We start from the raw sequence: 23576 nt of genomic DNA on the forward strand, positions 1-23576 counted from the left end.
TATGAGGAGGCAGTACGACATTTTAAAGTCTTCTGTGTTATGCCCTGCCCCTCACAGATTTCATTAAATTCGCTGTGTTAAAATTAATTGGGCATCACACGCATAATCTTGAATTGGTTGCTCCTACTGTAAGACCGTAGAGATGAATGGAAGATACAAGAGTTTTCAGGTGGTTCTGTTTGCTCTAAAGGGATGTATTATGCAACCAGAAAGGAAGGATCGATTCATTTCTTCTTCCTTAGGTGGGACACCTGAACCACCCAAGTAGGAGACTTAAGGTACGTAAGCTCTCCTGAATAAAAGGTTCAAAAAGGAATTTGAAAATGTAAAATGTTTTCCAGGAGGGCAAGGTGAGTCCTCTGGCAAGCGCATTCGTTTCAAACACCAGAAACCAGGAGCCAGAGACTCTGCTACAGGCTGGGCACTGGGAAGGAGCTCCAAGCCCAGCACAGCCTTCTGGTAGAAAGCTGTGCTGGAACAACCAGGGTTAGGACAACCGCCATACATATATCTGAAACACGGTTAAGATCAAGATAATGCAACTGCGTGAGATTTTAAACCCAGAAGATGAAAAGATATTTTTTTTTAAATGACAAGAACCCAAATCCAGAGTAAGAATTAGTGGCAATAAATAAGGAAAGATCTCGACATCAAGTCCCGAGATGCAGTAACTCTTAAGCACGCTCTAATTTTTTTTTCTTGAAAAAAAGAAGGACTATAATAAATCCATAGCAATAGAGTCCCAGATGCAAAAACAGCAAAGACTCTGGTATGAATAAACATTTGCACCAAACATATAAATCACTACATTTTTGAGTGAGAAGAACACAGGCTCAACTTACCTTATCGCTGCAAAAGGCTGGAATAAAAATTACTGGCTCATAGAAGCAACTTTCACATGTATCTGAACATCAAACACACACAGATATAAAATCAAAAATAACCAGAACAGAAAAAGTTTTCAGTCTGACCTTAAAAATACTGAGCAAATCACTAGATGAGACCAGATCAAAAGGAAGGGCATTACACCAGCTTGTAGCCAGATGTGAAGGGGTCCCAGACTGCACAGGGCACAGATGGTATAAAATGGGGTGATGGGGAGGGGGGAGGGGCGCGAGTCCATCTGCAACATGAGGCAAGCAAACCCGGTTCGGCTTACACAGGTAAGACGGCGGCTTGAAATAATGACTCGCTTTCAAGCCAGCTGATAAGATTTGAAACGGGAGACAAATGTTTCTAGCTGCCTCCAGCTGAAGTGTGTGCCGTGAGTTTAAATTTGAAATTCTCTTGTGTACTAATCTGACGGGAACAGATGCCCCCAGAGGGTGCGTGCAAGGTCATGGTGACTTAGGGTTAGTGAATACCAGAGGAGCCAGCATCAACAGGGCTTACAAACACCCACAGTGGGTGAGAGAAGGCTCCATTACCTGGTTACAGTCTGAGAAATTTGAAGGGAATTTAATAGTCGCTCCCCAAACATCTGCGCTTGAGAATAGCCTGCTCCGTGTGTATTAAGGTCTTCAAAGTCTTCAGTAGCGCCCATTTATTACATAGTGATAAACTGCACTCTGCTTTTCCATCTCACACTTTCAGTAAGAACTGCTTCTTTGCACGGAGCAAGACAATACACACATTAGCTTCCCACCCGAAACTCAGAAGCAATTTCAGGATCATCTCTGTAACACAAAGTTGCTAGCTTAACAAATCTCAAAACACTTCTTCACAAACATGTTCAAGAAAAAAAAAACATCCAACCTTAACGGTCAAAGTTGAAACTGGAAATTTGTTTCGTTCTATGAATAAAATCAACTGTCTTTTTGTTGTTGTTTGTTCAGGCAGCAACCAAAACAATAACATGCAACACACATTCCTGCAAACCCATGATTCCAGAAGGACACAGAGCATAGAATATCCAAAGGCCAGTTTATTGGATATTCTAATACGCACATCTGACACACACAGATACAATGAGACTGTCGATTTCAGTAGCAATGATGGACAAAGAAGTACTGACTTCATGATGACCTCTGGCTTCCCATCCGCATGCTTTGGGGAGTGCCTATTTGATTCTTTTTAACACTTGCATGTATTAAAGACTCCCTCCAGTTTAGTAACAGCTTGGCTAAGCTACGTTTAGAAAGTGACAATTAATTTTAGTGGAAGCTCATTCCCAGGCTACTTTGATAGTCCTCCGAACAGTTTTGCGGTATTTTACATGCGCTTTTATAGCTCTGTAACATTCATTTAATCTTGTTCAATGATGCTGAACCCCAGACGCCATAAGACATTATAGAAAAGTAGTTACTGCACATATGGAGTAGCTACGTTTTTCTGAACATTAATTTTCCTTCTCTTAACAGGCTGAAATGTTATTTAGAAAAGAGAGAAGCCATGGCTCTGTATTAAAGGTTTATATTATGGACGTCCAGAAATGGGCTACCTATGATTGCTGTGGTCCTAGGCACAAAGTTCTTATTAATGAGTATCTTCTACCTAAGTTGTGATGGTTTTCCCCCGAGATTGTGGGTGTTTACCCTCCTATCAGGTATCTGGGCCTCACCTGTCATATGCAGAGGTTGGATATAATCAGAGGTTCTCAAAACGAGGTCTAAAAACCTGCAACGGTGCTAGCTTAAAACGCAGAAGCCCGAAGCTCCAGGGTGCAGCTGGGGAATATACCTGAAGAGCTAGCGCCCCAGTGGTCCTGCTGCGCGCTACGCAGTCAGGCGCGCACTGCCGAATGATCTCGAAGGTCCCTTCCACTCTCAAATTCCATGTCTTTGGGTTTTCTTTTAAACTTTGACTCCTGTCAGCACCATGAAGGATGATGACTTCCAGCCTCAGCAGATTAACTAAATGTTAAGAAGTCTTCATTAAAAAACAAAGCAAAACAAAACATAAAGCTAACCTGTGGTAGTCTAGTTAGATGGTTAAGGAATCAGTTTGGGTTTTTCCTTGAGAGGGGTGAAAGGAAACCCATCTTCCTGCCCCAGCAGCTCATTTTTTCAAGGGATTTTTCTACTCATTCCCTTTCCCCGCCCCTCCTCTGTGACTCTTCCTGCCTCCTGAGATACCCATCCAGGCTTTGCACGGCTCTGAGCCACCAAACTCGAAAGAGTAAACTGAGGTGATCTCAAGTTTAAGAAATAAACCCCACACAGTTTATTTCCTCTACTTCCATCAAACACAGGGAAAGGCAAGGGCAAACTTGCATTCTTAAAGGGATTCTATAATTATCTAAAAAGAAAGGACGCCTAACAGTTTGTCATCATTAGTCATGCTAATCGAATATCGATAAAATGCTCCCTATATTCTTTATGTTTATTTTTTTCTCTTTACAACTATTTAAAAGACCAAGGAGAGGCTTGGAGCTGAGTTTTTTTTAAAAGCATGTCTGTGATTCATTTTTATCAGACGTCTAAGAATTAAATGTCTATCGCTAAATATGATTTGTATGTAAAGAAAGTTTTGTAATGTCCTATAGCAGCACGCAGCAAGATGTTAAAATAATCCCCTACACACAGCAGAACTCATTCTGCTCTGGTCCTGACCGACAGCTGGGAGGCAGCGCCACCAAGTGATCGTTGCGGATGCTGTCAGTTCTGTGTGAGGATGAACTTTGGCATGCTTGGGGAGTGGAGCATCTTCCTGTTACACTACAGGTTTCGAGACCTCACATCTAATGCCATTCAGTCGGGGGACTGAGTGGGAAAGAATAAGCAGCTGTTGACGTGAGAATGTCTGAGTGTATGTTGTTACTGTAGCCAGAGTGGGCAGAGACTTGGAGCTGATCAGGGTAACTTATTGGGGGAGGAGAGTTAATCGTGGCAGACACACTGTCTTCCCCACATGAAGCCTGTGTAGATTATAATCCACAGACTTTGGTGTCCAGCTCTCCTGTTGTCTAGGACTCCATCTTTCAAACTTGGACAAGTCAGTCAAGGCTCAGCTACTATATTGTATATTGTGTCTACTGGATGCAACTACATCTAAAGTTCCTTCTGACAATGAAGTTTTATGACTGTATGTGCAGAGTAGACATGCTACTAAAGCAAAGGAGGGTCTAGAGAACTTAACCTTATGGGTTCCCAGAATCTTGTTTTCCTTCTCATGTTTGTTCTCTGTCATGGGAACCATGAATCTAAATTACAGCAATGCAGGTTTACTGGGTCGATTCAGAAACCGGAGATAGCGGAGGTGAAAGAGCAAACCTTAAAAACATTCAGAAAGTGTTTACAAAAGTCATGGAAACGCTTCAAGGACAAGGCTTTCACGGCTACTGCGTGTCCTGATTCAGCGGGTGCATCTTTCCCAGTGTAAGCAAGGCCTGTAATACGGCAATTTGGGATAATAGGATGGAGGAGAAAACACACTGGTTTCCACCAGCTTTCCTGGCTCTGCCTCAAGAAAGCAAGCCGTTGGAGCAAGCCCTTGGCTTCTGTGTGGGTCTTTGCAGAGCAGACCGGGGTTGCACTCACAGGACTTGGCTAAAGGACCAAGAAGCTACTGGAACTGACACTTGCCCCAGCAGTAGTGAAGATGGCTGAACTGCTCTGACACCAAGTCACATGCCCCCAAACATTGCTTCTGTCTCCCCAGAGCACCAGCTTCTTTAAGGAAGCAGTGAAAGGCTTTAAACTGCTTAAGTCAGATTAGTTCTCACAGAGTCAATTATGACTAAATATTCAATTAAAACCATTTCCAAAGCAAAATTTGACAAACTCCACTCAAAGTAATCCAGATGACAGGTTTTGAACATTAAGCAGCTAAATACTGTTCATGTTTAGTGTTTTCCAAAGAGAAACAGCTACAGAAGTTCATGGGATGAAAATCTACTTTGTGTGCTTGTCATGTTTCATGTTCATAAATGATAGAAACTCGGAAGCATTAACGTAAGCCTACCATTCCTATTTATTTTATTTTATTTTATTTTTACTTCAAAAGCTACATACATGCAAAAATTGAACATGTCATCACAAATGCTTTAAATAAAGTTCAAAAATAAAAATTCCTCAAAATTTATTTACTTATGGAAATATATATATGACAATTATAATAAGGAAGTCAATTATATCCTTTTTTACTAATCTATCAGAAAAATACTTATAGTATAAAAAGGAATTTCAATTCATGTCCAGAGTAAGTTTTAAATTCTTGAGTTATACTTTTAAAACAAGTTTAGAAACTGTTCAGAGAAGTACACGTCATTTAGACAAATGTATCCTGGGATTTTTCTAGAAGTATCCAATACCCAGATGAAACTGCCTAGGGACTTCAGAAAAGAAGTAACTCCTAAACTTTGACAGCTGATTATTTTGGCGGAGTGTTTAGCAATGCAAGCAGAGGCCACGGCTTTTATAAACAGAGGTTACTGAGAGCCATTTAAAATATGGTACTGGGAAATTTTATTTACAAATACACATGGAAGGCCTGGCGCAGCCTCATCTCTCTGCTGGCCAACAGTGCAAGGGGAATTAAAAATTTGCTCTTTGATAGGTAACGACACTGCACTGGTCCCGTGGCTCTAAACCCAAGCCAAGAGGAGGGAGGCCCTTTTACAGGGAAAATTACCAGGAGCTGGGGAGAGGTTGAGAGGGAAACAGGAGCCCAGGAAGGTGTTGCAATGCTCTGAAAAGTTTTCTTCTACTGCAACCAATATTTCTTAGGTAGTATAACCCTACAGCTAATAACACAGGTAAGAGGAAGGAGATGCACTCCAATTCCACTGTGTGAGTGCCGGGGTTGCCACCCATTTTCAGAGAGGACAGGGATCACTTCACACAGGTGTGGGAATTGACTTGGAAAGTTCTAAGTGGGTAAACATGAGGTTTCCTCTCTGGACAAATCATGGGGCTTGCTGGGGTTGAAAAGGCCAGACTGGGATTCCGGCTAGAAATACTAGCACAGTAGGCCCCCAAATCCTAGAGTTTGATTTGAGCCTGACACTCAATTGTGATGAAAGTTTTCATGTTAGGCAAACCAACAATTTCTTTTCCTTCTACTGCTTTTTAAAAGGGTTTTAAGATGTGCGGGCCATCAATGAGCATGGTTTCTATGGAACACACAGACAAAGGAACCAATGCCCAGCTCACAGTATGCAGGCAAGTGTCACAACAACTTATCAGAAAGGGGGCTAGGCTTCCTCCTGGTGCCCTGTGGTTTCACAGGCAGTCCTGTGGCGATTATGCAGATGTTCCTTAACAAGGTACAGTAGAGCTACTGAAGGGGAAACCCAATTCTTATGCCTCAATGAAAGGGTGTGCAGAAAACAATAATTACCCTGAATAAGGAATCTTACGGGGAGGGGAAGAGTGCAAAGCACAGAGAATTAAGAAAGCTAAAAAAGAAAAAAAAAAAGTTTTCTTAAAAAACAAAACAAAACAAAAAAAAACCCCAAGGATATGATGGCAGAAACCCACAGGCTCTCCCCCAACCCCACCTGCTGCTTGGAGTCCTAACCGCCCCTGTCCGCAAGGACAGAAACCCACTCTAAATGGACCAGCATCGGGCTTCGGCAGGTCTTCTCTTCACTCTCCCTCCTGTTAAGACCGTTTCCAAAACCAATCAGCAAAGGATAAAGAATTCTTTACAGAGTGCAATTAGTGTTTTCCACGTCCACCTTCAAAAGCATGATGCTCTTCATGGGCTAAAGGACAGAAAAAAACAAAAAGGAAAAGAAGGAAAGAAAACTTTAAGCAAAGGATGGGCCAACCCCCTCTAGGCATCTCATTCAGCTTCCCCAGATGTTGGCAAGAACTCAAATACCTTTTTTTTTTTTTTTACTTTTTCTTTTCTTCCTTTCTTTTTTTTTTTTTTTTTAAAAATTTTGCCACTAACTGTTAGCTAAGGCGTGCATTTCCTGAGAAACGTAATAATAAAAATGAAAACAAGGGATAAGCAAGCTGTGGGCATGCTGCCTGCTTCTTCTTGCTGTGCCTGGAGGGGGGGATGGGAATGACTCATCCACACTAGCTGATGAGGAGGGGATGCTGGGCTCTAGGCAGACGCTACAGGGAAGATGAGCCCCACAAAAATGCATGGGAAGGGGGAAACCTGTGACCCAAGGCAGAGCCATTCCCAAGCCTACCTTCAAGAATAACACAAAACAGAACCATACAAGGGGGGTGGGTCATCTCGTGCCCCCTGCTTTTCAACACCTTCTGTGGGAAATAAAACTTCATAAAATTGATGGTTCTATTATTTTCCCCAACCCTCACCCTACACCTCAGGTGTTTCATAGTTTGTCCTGTGGAATTACTAATTAGGAAACTGACAATAAAAATTATGCTCTTCAAAGACTTAAACATTTTAAACAGGAAGACAAGAAATGGGAGGCCCGTGAGACACACATTATTAGCTGCAATGCAAAGGGCCAAGTTTAAGTCAGGTGTTGTCTAGATGTCACCACGAGGCAAGGTCTAATACAGCCAGGGCTATTCAGTCCAAGTACATCCACTCACTCATCCAGGCAATAAAGGGAGGCAGAACTGAGTGCCCCACTTTACCTCCATACGGCTCCTATTCTTACTTTTAATATAGACCACCGAGAGTGAGGCCAGCACATCAGCGGTCCTTTAAGATCATCTCGGGTAGCTACTTCAAGCAGCAATTTTTCTAGATAAACCACTGGGAAAGATGCACCTTCTAACTCCCAGGGTGACTAGGACTGTTGCCCTGGTATCTACTCCAGTTTAATTGCTTATCTGTCAGAGTTCCAATTTCCTAAGTATTTGATTTTTAAAGTATGTTCTTTATTTGAGTATGCGTCTGCATGCGAAGGCACACGTGCATGTGTGTCGGGGAGGGGCGGAGAGGGGAGGGAGACTGAAAGGATAGGAGGACAGGGAATAGTCTTGGCTGTTGTTCCTCAGGTGCTATCCATCTTATGTTTTGAGTCAAGATCTCTCACTGGCCTGGATCTTGCTCAGGGATAGCCTGGCTAGCAAGCCCCAGAGATTTACCTGGCTCCATTTCCCCAGTGCTGGGATTATAAGCAGATACAACCACACTCAGCTTTCTGTATGTGTAGGTGTGTCTACATGTATATGCGTGTGTATATGGTGTGTATGTGTGTGTAGATGACATGCATGGTATGTGTGCATCTGCATTGTGGTGTGTGGTGTGTGTGTGGTATGTGTGTGTGTGTAGTGTGTGTGTGTGTGTGTGTGTGTGTGTGTGTGTTATGTTTACATGCTATATGGGTACCGGATTGTATCTATGCCTCATGTCTGCAGGCTGAGGAAGGACACTGGGTGTCCTGTTTTGTCACCTCTGACATATTCTTTGAGACAGACTTTTTCACTGAACTTGGGACAGGCATAGGGCCAGAAAGCATTGGCGATCCTCCTGTCTCTGCCCGTATAGTGTTGGGGTTACAGTGTGTGGGGCAATGATCACCTTTTCATACAGATGCTGGGATATGAACTCAGGTCATCATGCTGCGTAGCAAGTGCTGCTGCCAACTGAGCCATCTCTCCAGCCCTAGCTATTTTCTTTAGTGATTTATTTTTAAACTACATGTACTTGTGTGGGGGTATATGAGTGCAGTTGCCTGTGGGGTCCAGAATTGGGTGTCAGATCCCTTAGACCTGAAGTTTCAGCTATAAACTACCTGTCACAGTGTTGGGAACCGAACTCAGGTCATTTGCAAGAGCAGTACACAATCCTCATTGATGAACCATCTCCTTGGGCCCTAGCCCAAGCTATTTTAAAATGTGGGTTCTGGGGATTGAACTCAGGTCCCCTTAGAACTAGCTCCCCAGCCCTAATTCCTATCTTTAATAAAGATGTTTTAGGGCAGACACCAAATAAAACATAGACTGGTCTTCAGTGAAATATACTATGTTTCAGGGCCAATGTAAGGAACTGTAAGAATGTTAGCAATGCTGATTTGCAAATTATAAATGCAAAGGCAGGGTCGAGGCAAAGGCTTTTCTCATGTCTAGGTGTGCGGGGGTGGAGGGGAGGTTCAGGACAGCCACAGCTGAAGCACTGAAGTGTCAAAGAGCAGATACTCTGCAATACTGTGAGCATCTGGGCACTGAGGGCCATTTGTTACCCCCGGAGCGACTGGGGAAACCATTAGAGGATTTCAGATCCAGGAGCCAGTAGACTTTTAGTAGAAATCCACACAATTCCTGGTGGCTGAAGAAGCTATAGAAAATGTGGACACGAATGAGTGCTTCCTTATGCAACCAAGCCACTGAAGCTCGGTACTGATATAATTTTCATGTGTTACAAAACAGTTTTGCTTTCTCCCAATCATATGAAAATGTAGAGATTGCTCTAGGCAACGTTCACATGGAATGACTGAGTTGGGGGTGGGAAAAAGGGAGTCAAGAAGCTGGCTCCGTTTCAGTCCCTGGCTTTCCAATCCCTGTCCTATACAACTCTCACCAGATCAAGGCCTTTGTCCTTCAGCTGTCCAAGGAACTTGATGGAAGCAGGGAGGGTGTGTATAAACTATCTCCCTCAAATCTTCAGTCTTGGATGGAAATCACATTAAGTTCTTCATCTGCCTACGGAGGCCAGGACTGGTTATTTTGGCATTCTCCTGGCATCCCAGTCATCTAGCCAGCAACTTCTACAAACTCCAGGGCACCAGGATCCCATTAATAAGACAAAGGTGGCATGAACCGGCCCCTTCCAGCCTAGCTCACCCAGGACTGACCCTTACCCTGTGAACCAGCTTCTGTCCAGACCCCATTTTCCCAGATCACTTCTATAACAGACACGGGGAACTGTGCCAAGGAAAGGACAGCCTGCTTCATGTCGAATCCAGGGAATTCCAAGTTTTAAATTGCACACTCTGAGCTTTGAAATGTTCAAGGGTGTCATTAAAAGGCAGTTTTCTGCTTAGAGCTGCAGCTAGTTTCTTCTGACTCACACACCTGACATTGTCACCTACCTTCGGGATGTCTATCCAGGTGTCATTCGGCTAGCCTGGGTGCAACTTCCTTTCTCCTTGCCTTACTCACCCCCCCAACCCCCCTCCCTACCACCTGCCATCACTCCAACAGCTAAGTGGTAAATCTCCGGCCCTTGGGCATTCTTATGTGACTATGCCTTGGCCCCAAGGCTGGAGCCTAGTTACCTAAGTAGACACTGACCTCATGCTGAGCTGCTGACCAGTTTGTGACCTGTCAATTTGCTCACAGAATTGTAAAGAAGAAGGAACCTTGGAGATCATCTGAGACCAACCTTCTGGACACAGGTAAGAAAGTGAAACTGCCAAGGGTCACGCTGGTAAAGTGTGGTTAAAAACCCAACGACTCTCAACCGCTTTCTCCTGCTGGGAGTCAAGCGCGGGCAGACTCAAGTGTGGGCCCACTTGAACTTGGCACTAACTCACATTTCCTTTTATAGTTTTTGCTAGTTAGTTATCCTTACGGGCTTTGGAGACCGTTTGATACTGGGGTGAACTAGAGTTGACATGTCCCTCTGGACCACTAATGGTATCCATGTGCCTCCCCTGATCACACTGCACTGTATTTTCTGTCTCTTTCATTTTAAGTTTTCTATCGCAGTTCTGAGGATCAGCACCCTCTAAGTGCACAGAGCACAGGATCCATTTCCCTGTGTGGACCCTGATTGTTGGATGGGCTACAGAATTCCTCCCAGGGAGGCCTGCGTTTTCATATGTGCTGTAGCACAAGGGCAATCACAAAATTTAAATGTGTTTAGCCTCTGACAAGGACCAGGACTAATGAGACAATGATGACGTATATTACGGAGATTCTAAGATGCCCCCTGCTCTGTACCCCTGCAAATCTCAAAACCTCTAGAGTCAACAATGCATCCTGGTTTAACTAAAAACCTTTGATTACTTGTTCTTCCTTTAAACACTAAGATACTAGGGTGTACTATGATCAAGAGCATCTTAGACTCAATGAAATACAATAGTAAGAAAAAAGTGGGGTTGTGACTGCCAGGATGGTTGGGGACATAGACAATCCATCACAAATGTGTGTGCGGCTGTCAATCGTTCCCTTACCTCACTATTGAGCGTGTAGCCGACCATGTGAACTACCAAACGCCAATCCAAAAGTGCTAAGATGTTTTCATTACGGAAGAAAAAAATGACTGTTTCTAGAAAGCACACAAAAGCAATGAACACAAATCACAATGGAAACAATGGGTCCACACACCTGTTCACACCAAGAGCTGATGTACCACTGCATGTGAATTCCTGGTGACTCTGCCACAGTCACCAGAATGATGAAGTGGTGGCATTTCAGTAGGCCTGTCAATCATACCTGAACTCCCCTATACATACAGATGTTAGACATTATAGATTTCTGTGTAGGAAAGATGACTGACCATCTGCCTGCCATCTCACTGACTGACTTGTGTGTGTGTGTTTGTGTGTTTGTTATTATTATTTCCAATAGAATAAAATTTTCTCTGAAAAAATTTAAGCTCAGGTTTAAATTTTTAAAATAACAAATACCATGTGTATTTGCTTTTAGGATCCATGTACTTTGGCAAGAACAGAATCTCTTATTAATTTCTGAAACTAAACTTGATTGAAAAACCCCTTAAGGGCATTGTGTTGAACTGCTTTCTGCATTGATAGAGCACCGAGTGGTTCTGCCTTCGCCTCACTTGCAATATGCTTCTCTCTCTGGAAGTCTGGTAGAAGAACCTTGAAAAAAGTGACTAGAAAAGAAGCACTCACGTTTATAAAACACTGCTTTAAAAGTGATGTGGGGCAGGAGTTCCTGGATCTTCTCCAGCACAGTAGCTTCGCCCACTAGTGAGGCGTTGACGTTCCAGACCTGGATGACATCCTCTCGGTCCCGGACACTCACACTGACCCCTATGACTTCATCGTCTGGGGGGAAGAGGAGGAAAAGGCACGAATGAGTTAACATCCACAAGCCAGTCTGGCCACACCGAACGCCCATCACTTTAGCTGTGACTTATGGGTAAGAAGGGCACTTGAAGTGACTGCTTCCGTGGGGGACTGCTGCAGAAAGTCAAGTCGACACAGACGCTGCAAGAGCTGCATCGTATTTAGCCGGGGACTCGATAAACAGAGTGTTCGAGCCAAATGAATTTTCCAGATAAGTAATTTTACCCTTTTTAACACGTTACCCAAAGCTTTCTGTCAATTTCTGACTCTGTTTTGATGAGACTTTTTCTAAAATAGGTTGCATAATTCTCTGCCCTCTGAAAGCCAAGTGAACTCAGATGAACTTTTTGCTTGAAGCCTGGCCTCTCTTTTAAGAGCAGTAAGTGTCTACTTCTAAGCCTTTAGAGGCCTTGAGGCTGTTAGCACCATCTGCTTTGAAACCTGCAGGACCCAGTCGCTGTGTGTCCAGTGGTTCCTCTGCTTTGTCTGCTCTTTTCCTATTAGCTCTGCCCTCTGGTGCTTCCTTCTAGCAATCACCCCTCTGACTGGGCTGAAAAATGGGTTAAAGAGCTGAGAATCACCTGTCAGCACTACAGGTCAAGTAAGAGAGGCTCCTAAGTGACGCTCTACCATGACCACCAGTGGATGGTCAATAGGCATCAACCTACACTGATCACTATGGGCTTTCTCCAGCATGGGGCTGCCACAGAGACTCTTGAGCACAGCGGCTGCACGACATGCCCATGTATCACAATGTTCCTGTGCAGTCACTCTGTTCACACTAACTGGTAGCAAAAATGAGAGAAGCAGAGGCGTTTGACCCCAAGTTTTGAATGTTCATGACACATTCATGGAGCAGAGTCAGCTCTCTGTACTTGCTTACTCTGCTCCAATAAGCAGCACGCAAGAGAGAGGCATTACTGCAGTTAGGGAACTCTATTTTAGCTAATACATGCTGCTAATTTGCCATCCCCTGTAAGTTGAGATGTTCAAGCCATCAATTTTTCTACTTGGGCATTTAAACATGTTGAAAAAAAACACGAAAAGCAACAACCCATATATTCATAAACTGCTGCATGACTAAACAACATGAGGTTTATCTACTGGTGGGTGGTCACAGTGATGGCAGAGGTGGTGGAAGTGGTGGTGGTCGTGGTAGTAGTGGCAGTAGAGGTAGTGGTGACTGGCTAGATGGCTCAGGCAGTAAAGTATTAGCTTTGCAAACCCAAGACCTGAGTCCGATCCCCAGAATCCACGAAAAAAGAGGCTTGCTGGGACCTACATGTTGAATATGATTTACATAGCGGCATACCCAGTCTATCCAAAGAAACTATTTTCTGTGAAATAATTCCCCCTTCCCCGCCATGTCCCCCTTCCCTTCCTTCCTCTCTGCCTGTTTTCCTTTTTGAATGAATTTGATCACGGCTATGGGAGCATGCATAATCTAACACTTCATGAGCATGTATAGTGTTCAAAATTGTGCAAAATGAAACTATGGTGTTCAAAGTTGAACTGATGGCATCCTATGAAAGAGAGAAAGATAAAGGAAGATTGGTGGGCAAGAAGACATTGATGTTGGCCGGGCGGTGGTGGCGCACGCCTTTAATCCCAGCACTCGGGAGGCAGAGGCAGGCGGATCTCTGTGAGTTCAAGACCAGCCTGGTCTACAAGAGCTAGTTCCAGGACAGGCTCCAAAGCCAAAGAGAAACCCTGTCTCGAAAAACGAAAACAAACAAACAAACAAAAAAAAAGAAGACATTGATGTCCTGCTTCTTAATATATAAAACTTCTTAATATATAAAACTTAATATATAAAACTCTCTAAGCTGGCATGATTGCCAAGCTCCACAGCTATAATGCTGGGATTTTTCTGCAAACTCATCACATTCAAACATAAGTAAAAACAAAAGCAGGACTACATCTGCTCATGAGCAACCTCTGACTCTCATGTCACCAAGAAAAGTACTGTTCCTGTTGTGTTCATTGATTTAAAATAATATAGTTGTCAGAGCTTGATAAATTTCATGTGAAAATAAAATTAATACACAAAGAAAGAGGTGATCCAGCATTTCACTCTCAAGAAGGGCCAGGACAGCAAGAACCCAGTTTGGAGGGGAGATGTGAGTGTCCCCAATCCTTTGGGATTATCCTTTCCTAAACTGCTGGCAGTGGGTGAAGTAATCAGCAGATGCCAAACAGGGCAAATGGTCATTATTTCAGTCTGGCGTGGCTTCTGACAAACAGGAAGAACGTTTTTGCAAACAGTGTTGTCAAAAGCCCGGGCTCTTAGGAGAAGGCAACTCCATAGTGAAATACATAAAGTTCACAAGGAGAACCAGCTAGTGACACCTGGATGGTGACAGAGCCCTGGCAGCAGAAGACAGTGAGACTGGAGGAGTCATGGTTTAAAGATGCTCTAGAAGTGAGGCTGAGGAAGATGGGCTGGAAGCTTCAACAGATAGAGTTGGTTAGTAGACGTGCTGAAGGTTAACAGTTAATAGTGCCCTCCTTTCTAGTCAGCTGCAGAAGAACTGGCCTTCTTTGCTCACTACTGGGTATTTCCTATTACTTACAGGGACTTCTGTCTTTATAACTACACACAGGGTGTGCTTTGGGATGTGCAGAACAAAGTTGTTAGCTTTGCTCCACTGGAACAAAAGAAACCTGAACTGGTAAAACCATTTCGTCGTAACACACAATCTGTCTGAAGTGAGTAAAAGTGGCGTGAAAGGCAGTACAGAAAGGCGGAATGGCTGAGCACTGCCCCCACCCCCATGAGGTAAGTGTGAGATTGGTCATGGGACCTTCAAGGTGATAAGAGCTCTCAGAGACAGCCTAAGTCTGGGTGTAAACTGATCCACGCCAGTTTACTTAAACAAACAAAAAACAATAACAAAACAGCAAATGAAGCAGATAAAACCCAGAACCAAAAGCAGCATGGAAGAAAAATGAAAAACAAAACAAACAACAACAACAAACCCTAAAATCAACAACAAAAACAAAACAAAATAAAAAGCCCCACAAATCTTTACTTTAAACATACCCCCAGAAGTTTTGGGTAGAAGTGCCCAAAGGAGGAAAGCGATCACAACATAAGCAGTCCCTCTCAATGGTGAACTAAGATGGCTCGCAGAGGGAAGGAGGTGTGAGAGCTCATGGCGAGTGCATAAGGTCCACGGTTCCAGCCCTAACACACACACACACACACACACACACACACACACACACACACACACACACCCCACTGCTCTCAGAGGGGCTCTATGAAAGCCTTGTCAAAGCCTTCTCCAAAGGCGAGTTCCTGAAGCTCTTGTTTCAGCCTTAGCTGGGAGATTGTGGGCAGGAAAGGTGAGACATCTTTGTCCCCCAGGGTCCGCCTCTCTGAGCAGAGCCAGGAGAACAAGGGAAAGAAATAAAGTGAGAGAGAAGGAAGGGGCTGTTCCTATCCACCCACAGATCCCACTGGGCATGGCAGACACTTTTCCCCTCCAGGAGATGAGGCAGCTACAGGAAATCTACTACTCATGCTGGCCCACTGACAAAGATATATATATTCACATGTGTTTCTATAGATGTAATATATATTCAGCCCTTGGTATTTATGAACAATAAGTTCTAGAGCCCCTCCATACCATGGATGCTTAAGTCCCTTATATTTGCACATAATATTTTCACAAAGTATTTATTTAGGTATTTATTTTGCAACAGTTTGTTTTTTGCACACCAGGTGGGTGTTCTACCACAAAGCTATACCACCAGCTCACACTGATTTTCAAACATTTCTCTTTTACTTGTAACCCTTAACACAAATGCTGTGCAAGTTGCTTGCACTGTACTGTTCCTTGAATAAGGGCAAATGTATGTGTGTGTTTAGTTCAGACCCTCTTCATGCTCTATACTGTTTCTGATCTGTGATTCTATGGATGCAAGATCTGAGGATGGGAAGGGCTGACTGTACACACATGTAAACATGCACAAGGTGCTTAAAGACACACATCTCACACCAAACACCACGCCACAGGAACAAGTCTAAATGACATCACAGCTACAAAACCAACACCTTGCAGGCAGGTAGAAAGACAAAGGTCTGTGAGTAACAAACATGAACCAAGCATACCAGAGTGTGGGTAACTGGGCTGTGGCCTTCTTACCTGCTGCCACGCAGTCTGTGAATTGCTCCCCAATGGTTGCTAACAACAATTCTTTCCAAACTGTGGACTGAGGTAGGAGAGAACAAAAATAAAAACAAGACAATGTTTAGGCAGTTATCATCAGGTGTTAAAGAAACACAGGTTCCCCACCCACACTTGGAACCTACAGACACCCCCAGATCAAAGTGAGTATGTGCCATCATACAGGTATGAGAGCCGAAGCGGCCCAGGGCCTTAACTGCTAGTGAAGCCCCCATCAACTCCAACAGAACTGGGGGGGGCATAAACCTTCGACTCACCTCATTTTCTGAAGTCTTTAACTCTTACTCATTCAGTGCACCAACCCATTACATTTGAGAACCATTAGTAAAATCCTTCTCTTTGTTTCTGGATTTCAGTTGATGGAGTACTTAAAATGTTACCACTTAAGATGTTACTCAAGTCAAGAATGTTAAGAAACATTGTTACTTACTGAATGCTAGAGATGTGAACAATTCCATTTCATGCTGACAGGTTGTTTGCACAGAGTGATAAATTTATGTACTATTGTACACACACAATTTCCCTGGAAGTGATGCTTAGCCTGCATGCCTTTCTGCCTCCTGCCAGTAAGAAGCACCAGAGCTCCTTCTATGGGATATGTACTAATGCTGTCAAGTAGATAGAATGCACTCACAGGATGTTGGAGGTACAATGGCTTTCCTAAATTTTCCCTGGAAAAAAAAAACCTAGGTTCCCCTTGCCATGGTTCCTAGACTTGGAGGCCTCCCAGAGTCCAATCTGAATGGAGAAACTGCTCACTTTACTCCTTGTGACCTGGGCAGGCCATTAGCTTCTCTAGCTTTCATCTTGGAGGGAATAACAACAGGACTGACCTCATAAGGCTGTTGCAAGTATAACATATCAATAGCTGCATCAAGAGGGCTCAGGATTTAAGACTGCACCATAAACAGCTGCATGCATCATATGCCAGGCGCACAGGACTCATTAACTGTAACAATGCTTATTATTACATTCTAATGAGCTTGCAGCAGCTGCTTATATTTTAATCAAGGCAACAGCATTTAACTAGGGAGCTGCAGGTGAACCCTTACTCCTAGGAAGGCTTATGTCTTCTTTCCTAGCCCTTCCCTTCTCCCATCTGTCCAACTTTGATCTTGAGCTCCATGGGTGATGAAGCTGGAGTGAGAGGAGAGCAAGGCAAGGGAGCCTTCATGCTTCTGTTTTGAACAAAGGCAGCTGGAGCCTTCCAGACTTCCAGTGGGGGACTGAAACATAAGAGCCAAGGCAAGAAGGTGCATCGATGCCTAAATTTAGCCTAGTGAGCTGGCAAGGGGGAACAGGACTATTCTATGGGTGTGGGCATCATGATGGCTTCCACTAGAGTTCCAAGTCTAGGTTGATTCCTAGTCTAATTCCAAATAAGACACATACATGTAAAGCCCCAGGGTGGCTCTCCATTGCCTCAAAAGTAAGCAAGAAAATAAGTGCAGTAACACACATGAAAGGCGGGAAGCATGCTTAGTGAAACTGAAGAACGTCTAAGAGCATCTCGCTCCTTCCTATTTTCTGCCTGCTCTCTCTTAGCAGGGCAGAGAGGTTCATACACCTTGTCTGGCTCCTGCTTAGCCGCTCTGGTGTATTTCATGTTTGTCATGTAACAACCAGGTCTGCAGCCCCGCCCAGCAAGTTTGGTTGTAACTTCAATTGTGTGCTCATGGGGAGATGACTCCTGTACATGTGAGGGGTCTCACAGAAGCATTGTAATTCTTTGAACATAATCACATGGAAGAAACTAGAAAAAAAATCGCCCTTCTGTCCATATTTCTAATGATTGTTCTTCCTTATGTATTTATTGAGTGTGTGTGTGTGTGTGTGTGTGTGTGTGTGTGTGTGTGTGTAGGGATATGTGGTAGCCAGAGGTTGATTTCTGGTGTCTTCCTCAATCATGTCTCCACCTTATTTTTTGAGAATAAAGATCTTTTTTTTGTTTGTTTGTTTGTTTTTTTGCTTTTTTTTTTTTTTTGAGACAGAGTTTCTCTGTATAACTGTCCTGATTGCTTTATAGACCAGTCTGGCCTCGAATTCAGAGATCCACCTGCCTCTGCCTCCTGAGTGCTGGGATTAAAGGAGTGCACTGGGTAAGGATCTTTCCATTGAACTGAAGGTCACTGTTTTGGCTAGACCAGCTGGCTGGAAAATCCCAAAAATCTTCCTGTTTCTGCCTCCCAGCACTGGGTATCAGATGTTCACAGCCAAACCAGCTTTTTTATATGGCTTCTGGGGATTGGAACCCAGGTCCCTATGCTTCCACGGCAAGCACTGTACCAACTGACCTGCAAACCCTCCACCCATTTTTGCTTTTTATATTTTTGTTTGTTTTCTACACAGAGTCTCACTGAACAGCATAGGTAAGACCTGAACTCATAATTCTCCTGCCTCTATTTTCAGCTTTTGGGATCACAGGGATGCACTTCTGTGACCAAATAATTTATTTTGTCTCTTTTCAAAGGAGTTTGTATTTTCCCAGGGCTGTGTAAGCTAATTTTTAAGGCCTATGCTCACGTTTCAGTACCAAGCCCACTCCTGGGGAACCTAAACTGCCGAAGCTTGTCCAGCTCCATGAATCCCCATGAAATGAGGAGCCCTTAAGGTATCCCATTTTTCAAGCCATGGTCCTTCTGGAGGTGTTTCTGTCTCTAGTTAAGAAGACAGAGCCTTTGGTGGGAAGGATCCTGATCTCCTGTGGAAGACCAGCTTGCATATAGGCATGCCTAATGAGGAAACAGCTACCATGAAGACCTTTGGCTTTGCCCTAAAGTTTACAGGCTCTAGACCTTGATGGCTACACAATACAGGGATGCCACTGCATGATTTCTGTAGAGTCACAATTACACATTTTCTTTCTTTCTTCCTTTCTTTATCTTTATCTCTTTCTTTCTTTCTTTCTTTCTTTCTTTTTTTTTTTTTTTTTTTTTTTTTTTTGAGGCAGGGTTTCTCTGTGTAGCCCTGGCTGTCCTAGATCTTACTCCTTAGACCAGGCTTGGCCTCCAACTCATAGAGATCTGCTTGCCTCTGCTTCCCAAGTGCTGAGGTTAAAGGTGTGCACCACAATATCGGCTTTTTCAATTAGACATCTTTAAGGTGACACTATTAAGTGACCATAACCAATGTTAGAAATGAATTTCTCAACTTAGGGCTGCCAGGAGACATCTGGACAGGTTCTCTGAAGCCCAACATGCTCCACCCCATGCCAAGACAGTTCTGGAGATGCTCAGTAGAGACCTACCGTGCCGTCCTTGGGGACTTTCATCTTCCACACGCCACCCTTTGCATTACTTTCCTCCTCCCTACATCAAAGAACAACATTTAATGTTTCACTCCATGACGAGGGGGTATTGCCTTTTCCATTTAGTTTAACAACAGCTGATAGGAAAAACAAAAGTGCACAGGTAGTTTTTAGTAAATATTCACCAGCCTTATGATTGAGAACAAAAGCAGAAGGATGAAAAGGAAGGGAATGGAGATAAGAGAGGGAGCAACATGGAATGAACTGTGCCGGAGACAAAGGTGGGTGCAGGGATACAAGGTTCTCATTCTCAAGGAGATGGTACCCAGGGCCTCCTTGACTCCCTGGGGATTGACAACTGATGTATCAGCTTTGCAGGTGTGAAGATCTACACATTCTAGAGCACATTCCTATTATTGTCTCATTTAATTCACATGGAAACTTGCGTCACAGCTTTACTAAGTGTTGCTGTGGCGGACCATGGTTTGATAGACACTTCCTGTCTAGGAAAAGCATCCCAATTTCCCTGTAAGAGGCCTCTGGCAGGACTGATCCCATATGTTAGCTTTAAAGACACACTAGCATCCCAGGTTTGCTCATGAGACCGTTTCTTCCTCATTTCATGATTGGCCAGGGATGGAGAGCTGATCCACAGTGAGTGGGGAGCCGGTGGTGGTGCGCCCTAGATTTTATTGTGCTTGGAGAATGCGGACACTGATAAACTTGAAGCACATATATCACAGCTCATGCTAGCAGGACTGTGGTACAGGTCTGTCACCCCAGCTATTTAGAAGGAGAAGAATGGTAAGTGCAAGGCTTAGCATTATTACAAAGTGAGTTCAAGACCAGTTTGGGCAACTCTGTCAGACCTTATCTTCAAAAAGGGGGCTGGGGCGGGGGGCAAGGATGTGGCTGTATTTCAATGGTAGGGTGCTTGCCTAACACATGCTGCAAGGCTCTAGGTTCAACCCCAGTGCTTAAAATGCCTGGAACTTGAGAGATCTATTTTCCCAGAAGCAGGAAAGCCTGACTGAAAACGCAGCCAACATTGAAAGAGCAAAGGGTCTTCATGGAGAGTGTCAGAGTCCAGACGAAACATGGAAAGCCAGATGTGTGGAACAGCAGCCCTAACCGTGGACTTCTCAGTCACAGGCTCCCACAAAATTCCACTTTGCTTTTGTTCGATTTACATTTCTATCATTCACTGAGAAATGAACTGAAACAGAATTTTGTTACTTATGAGTAAGTAACTGTGAAAGGTTAAAGGATATAAAGATTTACTGGTGTTAGAGGCCCCAGCCTGGATGAATTAACTGTCCAAATGCCCTCACTACTACACCAAGCAATTAAGGAAGCTACATCAGGCTCCTCTGAGAGCCTGGGACTTGATAAACAGGGCACACTTCTGTTATGAGGCACGCCACAGGGGAAAAGAGTCCTCATGAGGGTGCCCAGCTATTTCCCGCCCACCTTGACCTCCAGGTGAACCACTGACACTTACCAAAGTGGTCGCCGCTCTCCTCTCATTAAGTGATAACTACATCTCAAAGACAAGCTGGTCACAGGAGGGATGTTATTGTATACGCTCCAGAATATCTTTAAAAGAAAAACACTTTATTTAATATACCTAGTATTGACTAACAATGTCAGTACATTATATAATTAATGTGTTAAAGAAAAATATTGATTCTCATTAAGTCCTAGCCATTTGGAGTGGACGTTTTCTCATTAGCTCTTTGAAATTTTTAATGCGGAACATTAAAACATTGTTCCTTCCAGATGTTAGGCTAGGTTCTATTTTTTTTTTTTAGAAAGCTATAGTTATGAAGGAAGTACTCCTAAGCAACACGGACCATAAAACCAGAAAAACAGCAATGTACAATGCCAGGAGTGGAGTTATTTTTCTCAGATTCTTTTATTTTATGTGCTATGACTCTTCTGCTCACATGTATGTATGTGCACCATGTGTATTCCTGGTGCCTGCAGCGATCAGAAGTCAATGTCAGATCTCCTGGGACTGACATTGTGAATCATCATGTGCGTGTAGGAACGGAACTTGGGTCCACTGCAGGAGTAACAAGTGCTGTTAATGACTGAACCATCTCTATAGCCTCAAGGACTGACGCTAATAAAAGTTCTTTTCTAGTAGGAATTCTTGTGTTAAAAATGTAGATTTCAGCTGCTCTTGTAACAAGAGCACGTGAGATGGATATGTTGATTCACTAACCTTAAAATATATGGAGCCTAGATCTTTTGTTTTTGAAGATTTGATTAGAAAGATTACAGAAAGAATTTGTGCTCTCCATTTCAACATGATCTTACTCTAAGACCTTCATCGGGGGTTGGCGAGATGGCTCAGTGGTGAAGAACACTTGCTATTCTTGCACAGGACCTGGGTTCTGTTCTCAGAACTCACATCAGGTGGCTCACAGCCACCTGTGACTCCAGTTCCAGGAATTCTGATGCCCTCTTCTGACCTCCGTGGAAATGTGAACACACATGGTACATAACCAGACAGGCAGGCGTACACATGTACGCACATATAAAACAAATTAAAAGATCATCATGAGTTCTAATTTCATCATCAATGGAGACTCTTCATATATAAGTTGACCCTGTAAAACTCGGCTTCTGAAACTGTGGGTCATGACCTCAAATGGGGTTGCAAAGATACTGGTAACAGGATAAGGTTTCTAATAAGCAGCAAAAAAAAAATTAATTCAAAATTAAATGAGTAATCAGTCTGGGGTGTTTCTTAGAGGATTTGCCTGTGCTGATCACATAACTTCGCTACAGTCTTGTTTCTGAACACACGACATGTGCACTCTGCACTGGGCTTTCTGTCACAAAATGCAATACTAATGAGCAAGCCTGGATTACCTCCACTCAGATTTGGGAAGACTGTATGCCATCACATATGAACTATTATTCTGTTCCGGTAGAAGCATAATGTTCAATTACAGAATATCATGACTTTTAACCCTTCCCTACCATTATTCCTCAGCATGTAAGTATCAAGTTGGTAGATATTAGGATTGTATTGTATTGGAACGTTTGGTTTGAGGGCTAGAGAGAGAGAGAAAGTTCAGTAGTTAAGAGGACTTGTTGATTTTACAGAGGACCCAGGTTCAATTCCCAGCACCTACATGACAGCTCACAACCATCTATAACTTTAGATCTAGAAAATTCAATGCCCTCCTCTGCTGTGGGAGAATGCTCTTACAAACTATAAAGATTTGTCATTCGTATTGATTTAATAAAATACTGATTGGCCTATTAGCCTATTGATTTAATAAAATACTGATTGGCCTATTAGCTCAGACTTATTATTAACTGGCTCATACAACTTAAGTTAACCCATAATTCTTGTTTCTTTAGCCACATGGCTTGGTACCTTTTCTCAGCGCAGCAATCTCATCTTGCTTCCTCTGCATTTGGCTGGTGACTGGTGACTGACTCTCTTCCCAGAATTCCCCTAGTCTGGTTACCCTGCCTATACTTTCTGTCTGGCTACTGGCCAAACAGCATCTTATTAAACCAGTATGAGTGACAAATCTTTATAGTGTACAAGAGCATTGTCCCACAGCACTCCTCTGACCTCTGTGGACACCAGGCACACAAATGATATACACAAAGACAAAACAATGCATACACAGAAATAAAAAATGTTTTAGAATGTGTTGTTTTTTTTAAAACTGCTGTTTGAGTTGCTTGCTTGCATTTCACTGAAAAAAAAATGAATTTTGGCTTGGGATTAGGACAGCAATTCCTATGACTTTGAAATGGTTGTGAAAACACTTTTGCCAGGCTGGAGAGATGGCTCAGCAGCTAAGAGTACTGGTTGCTCTTCCAGAGGTCTTTGAGTTCAATTTCCAGCAACCACATGGTGGTTCACAACCATCTAGAATGAGATCTGGTGCCCTCTTTTGGAGTGCAAGCATACTTGCAAGAAGAATACCGTATGTTGAAGGAAGCCGCTAGTTAGTTCCCAGCTGCTCAGCCCCCAAATAACTACACAGAAACCTTATTATTTAAATCACTGCTATCTCCATTAATCTCTGTATCGCCACGTGGCAGTGGCTTACCGGCAAAGTTTCAGCATGTCTGACTCTGGTGGTGGTTCTATGGTGTCTCTGACTTTGCCCTTCTTTCTCCCAGCACACAGCCTAACTTTCCCTGCCTAGTTCTGTTCTTCCCTGCCATAGACTTAAAGCAGTTCTTTATTCATTAACCAATAAAAGCAACACATAGACAGAAGGACCTCCCACACCAACTGTATGCA

General features: G+C 43.4%; 1 protein-coding gene across 1 annotated transcript in view; it reads right to left on the minus strand.

Moving 5' to 3' along the window:
- Positions 1 to 4904: 4904 nt before the first annotated feature.
- The window catches only part of Eif4e3 (eukaryotic translation initiation factor 4E family member 3), a 42634-nt gene continuing 23962 nt past the window's right edge, over positions 4905 to 23576 (minus strand). Inside the window, exons 3-7 of the mRNA XM_005364939.3 lie at positions 20796 to 20890; positions 19295 to 19355; positions 16006 to 16072; positions 11678 to 11833; positions 4905 to 6646 (exon numbers count right to left, since the gene is read on the minus strand). Coding sequence (XP_005364996.1) covers positions 6600 to 6646; positions 11678 to 11833; positions 16006 to 16072; positions 19295 to 19355; positions 20796 to 20890 — 426 coding nt within the window. The 3' untranslated portion in view covers positions 4905 to 6599. The remainder of the gene's footprint in view (positions 6647 to 11677; positions 11834 to 16005; positions 16073 to 19294; positions 19356 to 20795; positions 20891 to 23576) is intronic.

The sequence above is a fragment of the Microtus ochrogaster genome, unplaced genomic scaffold (assembly GCF_000317375.1).
Source record: "Microtus ochrogaster isolate Prairie Vole_2 unplaced genomic scaffold, MicOch1.0 UNK1, whole genome shotgun sequence".
Classification (NCBI taxonomy): domain Eukaryota; kingdom Metazoa; phylum Chordata; class Mammalia; order Rodentia; family Cricetidae; genus Microtus; species Microtus ochrogaster.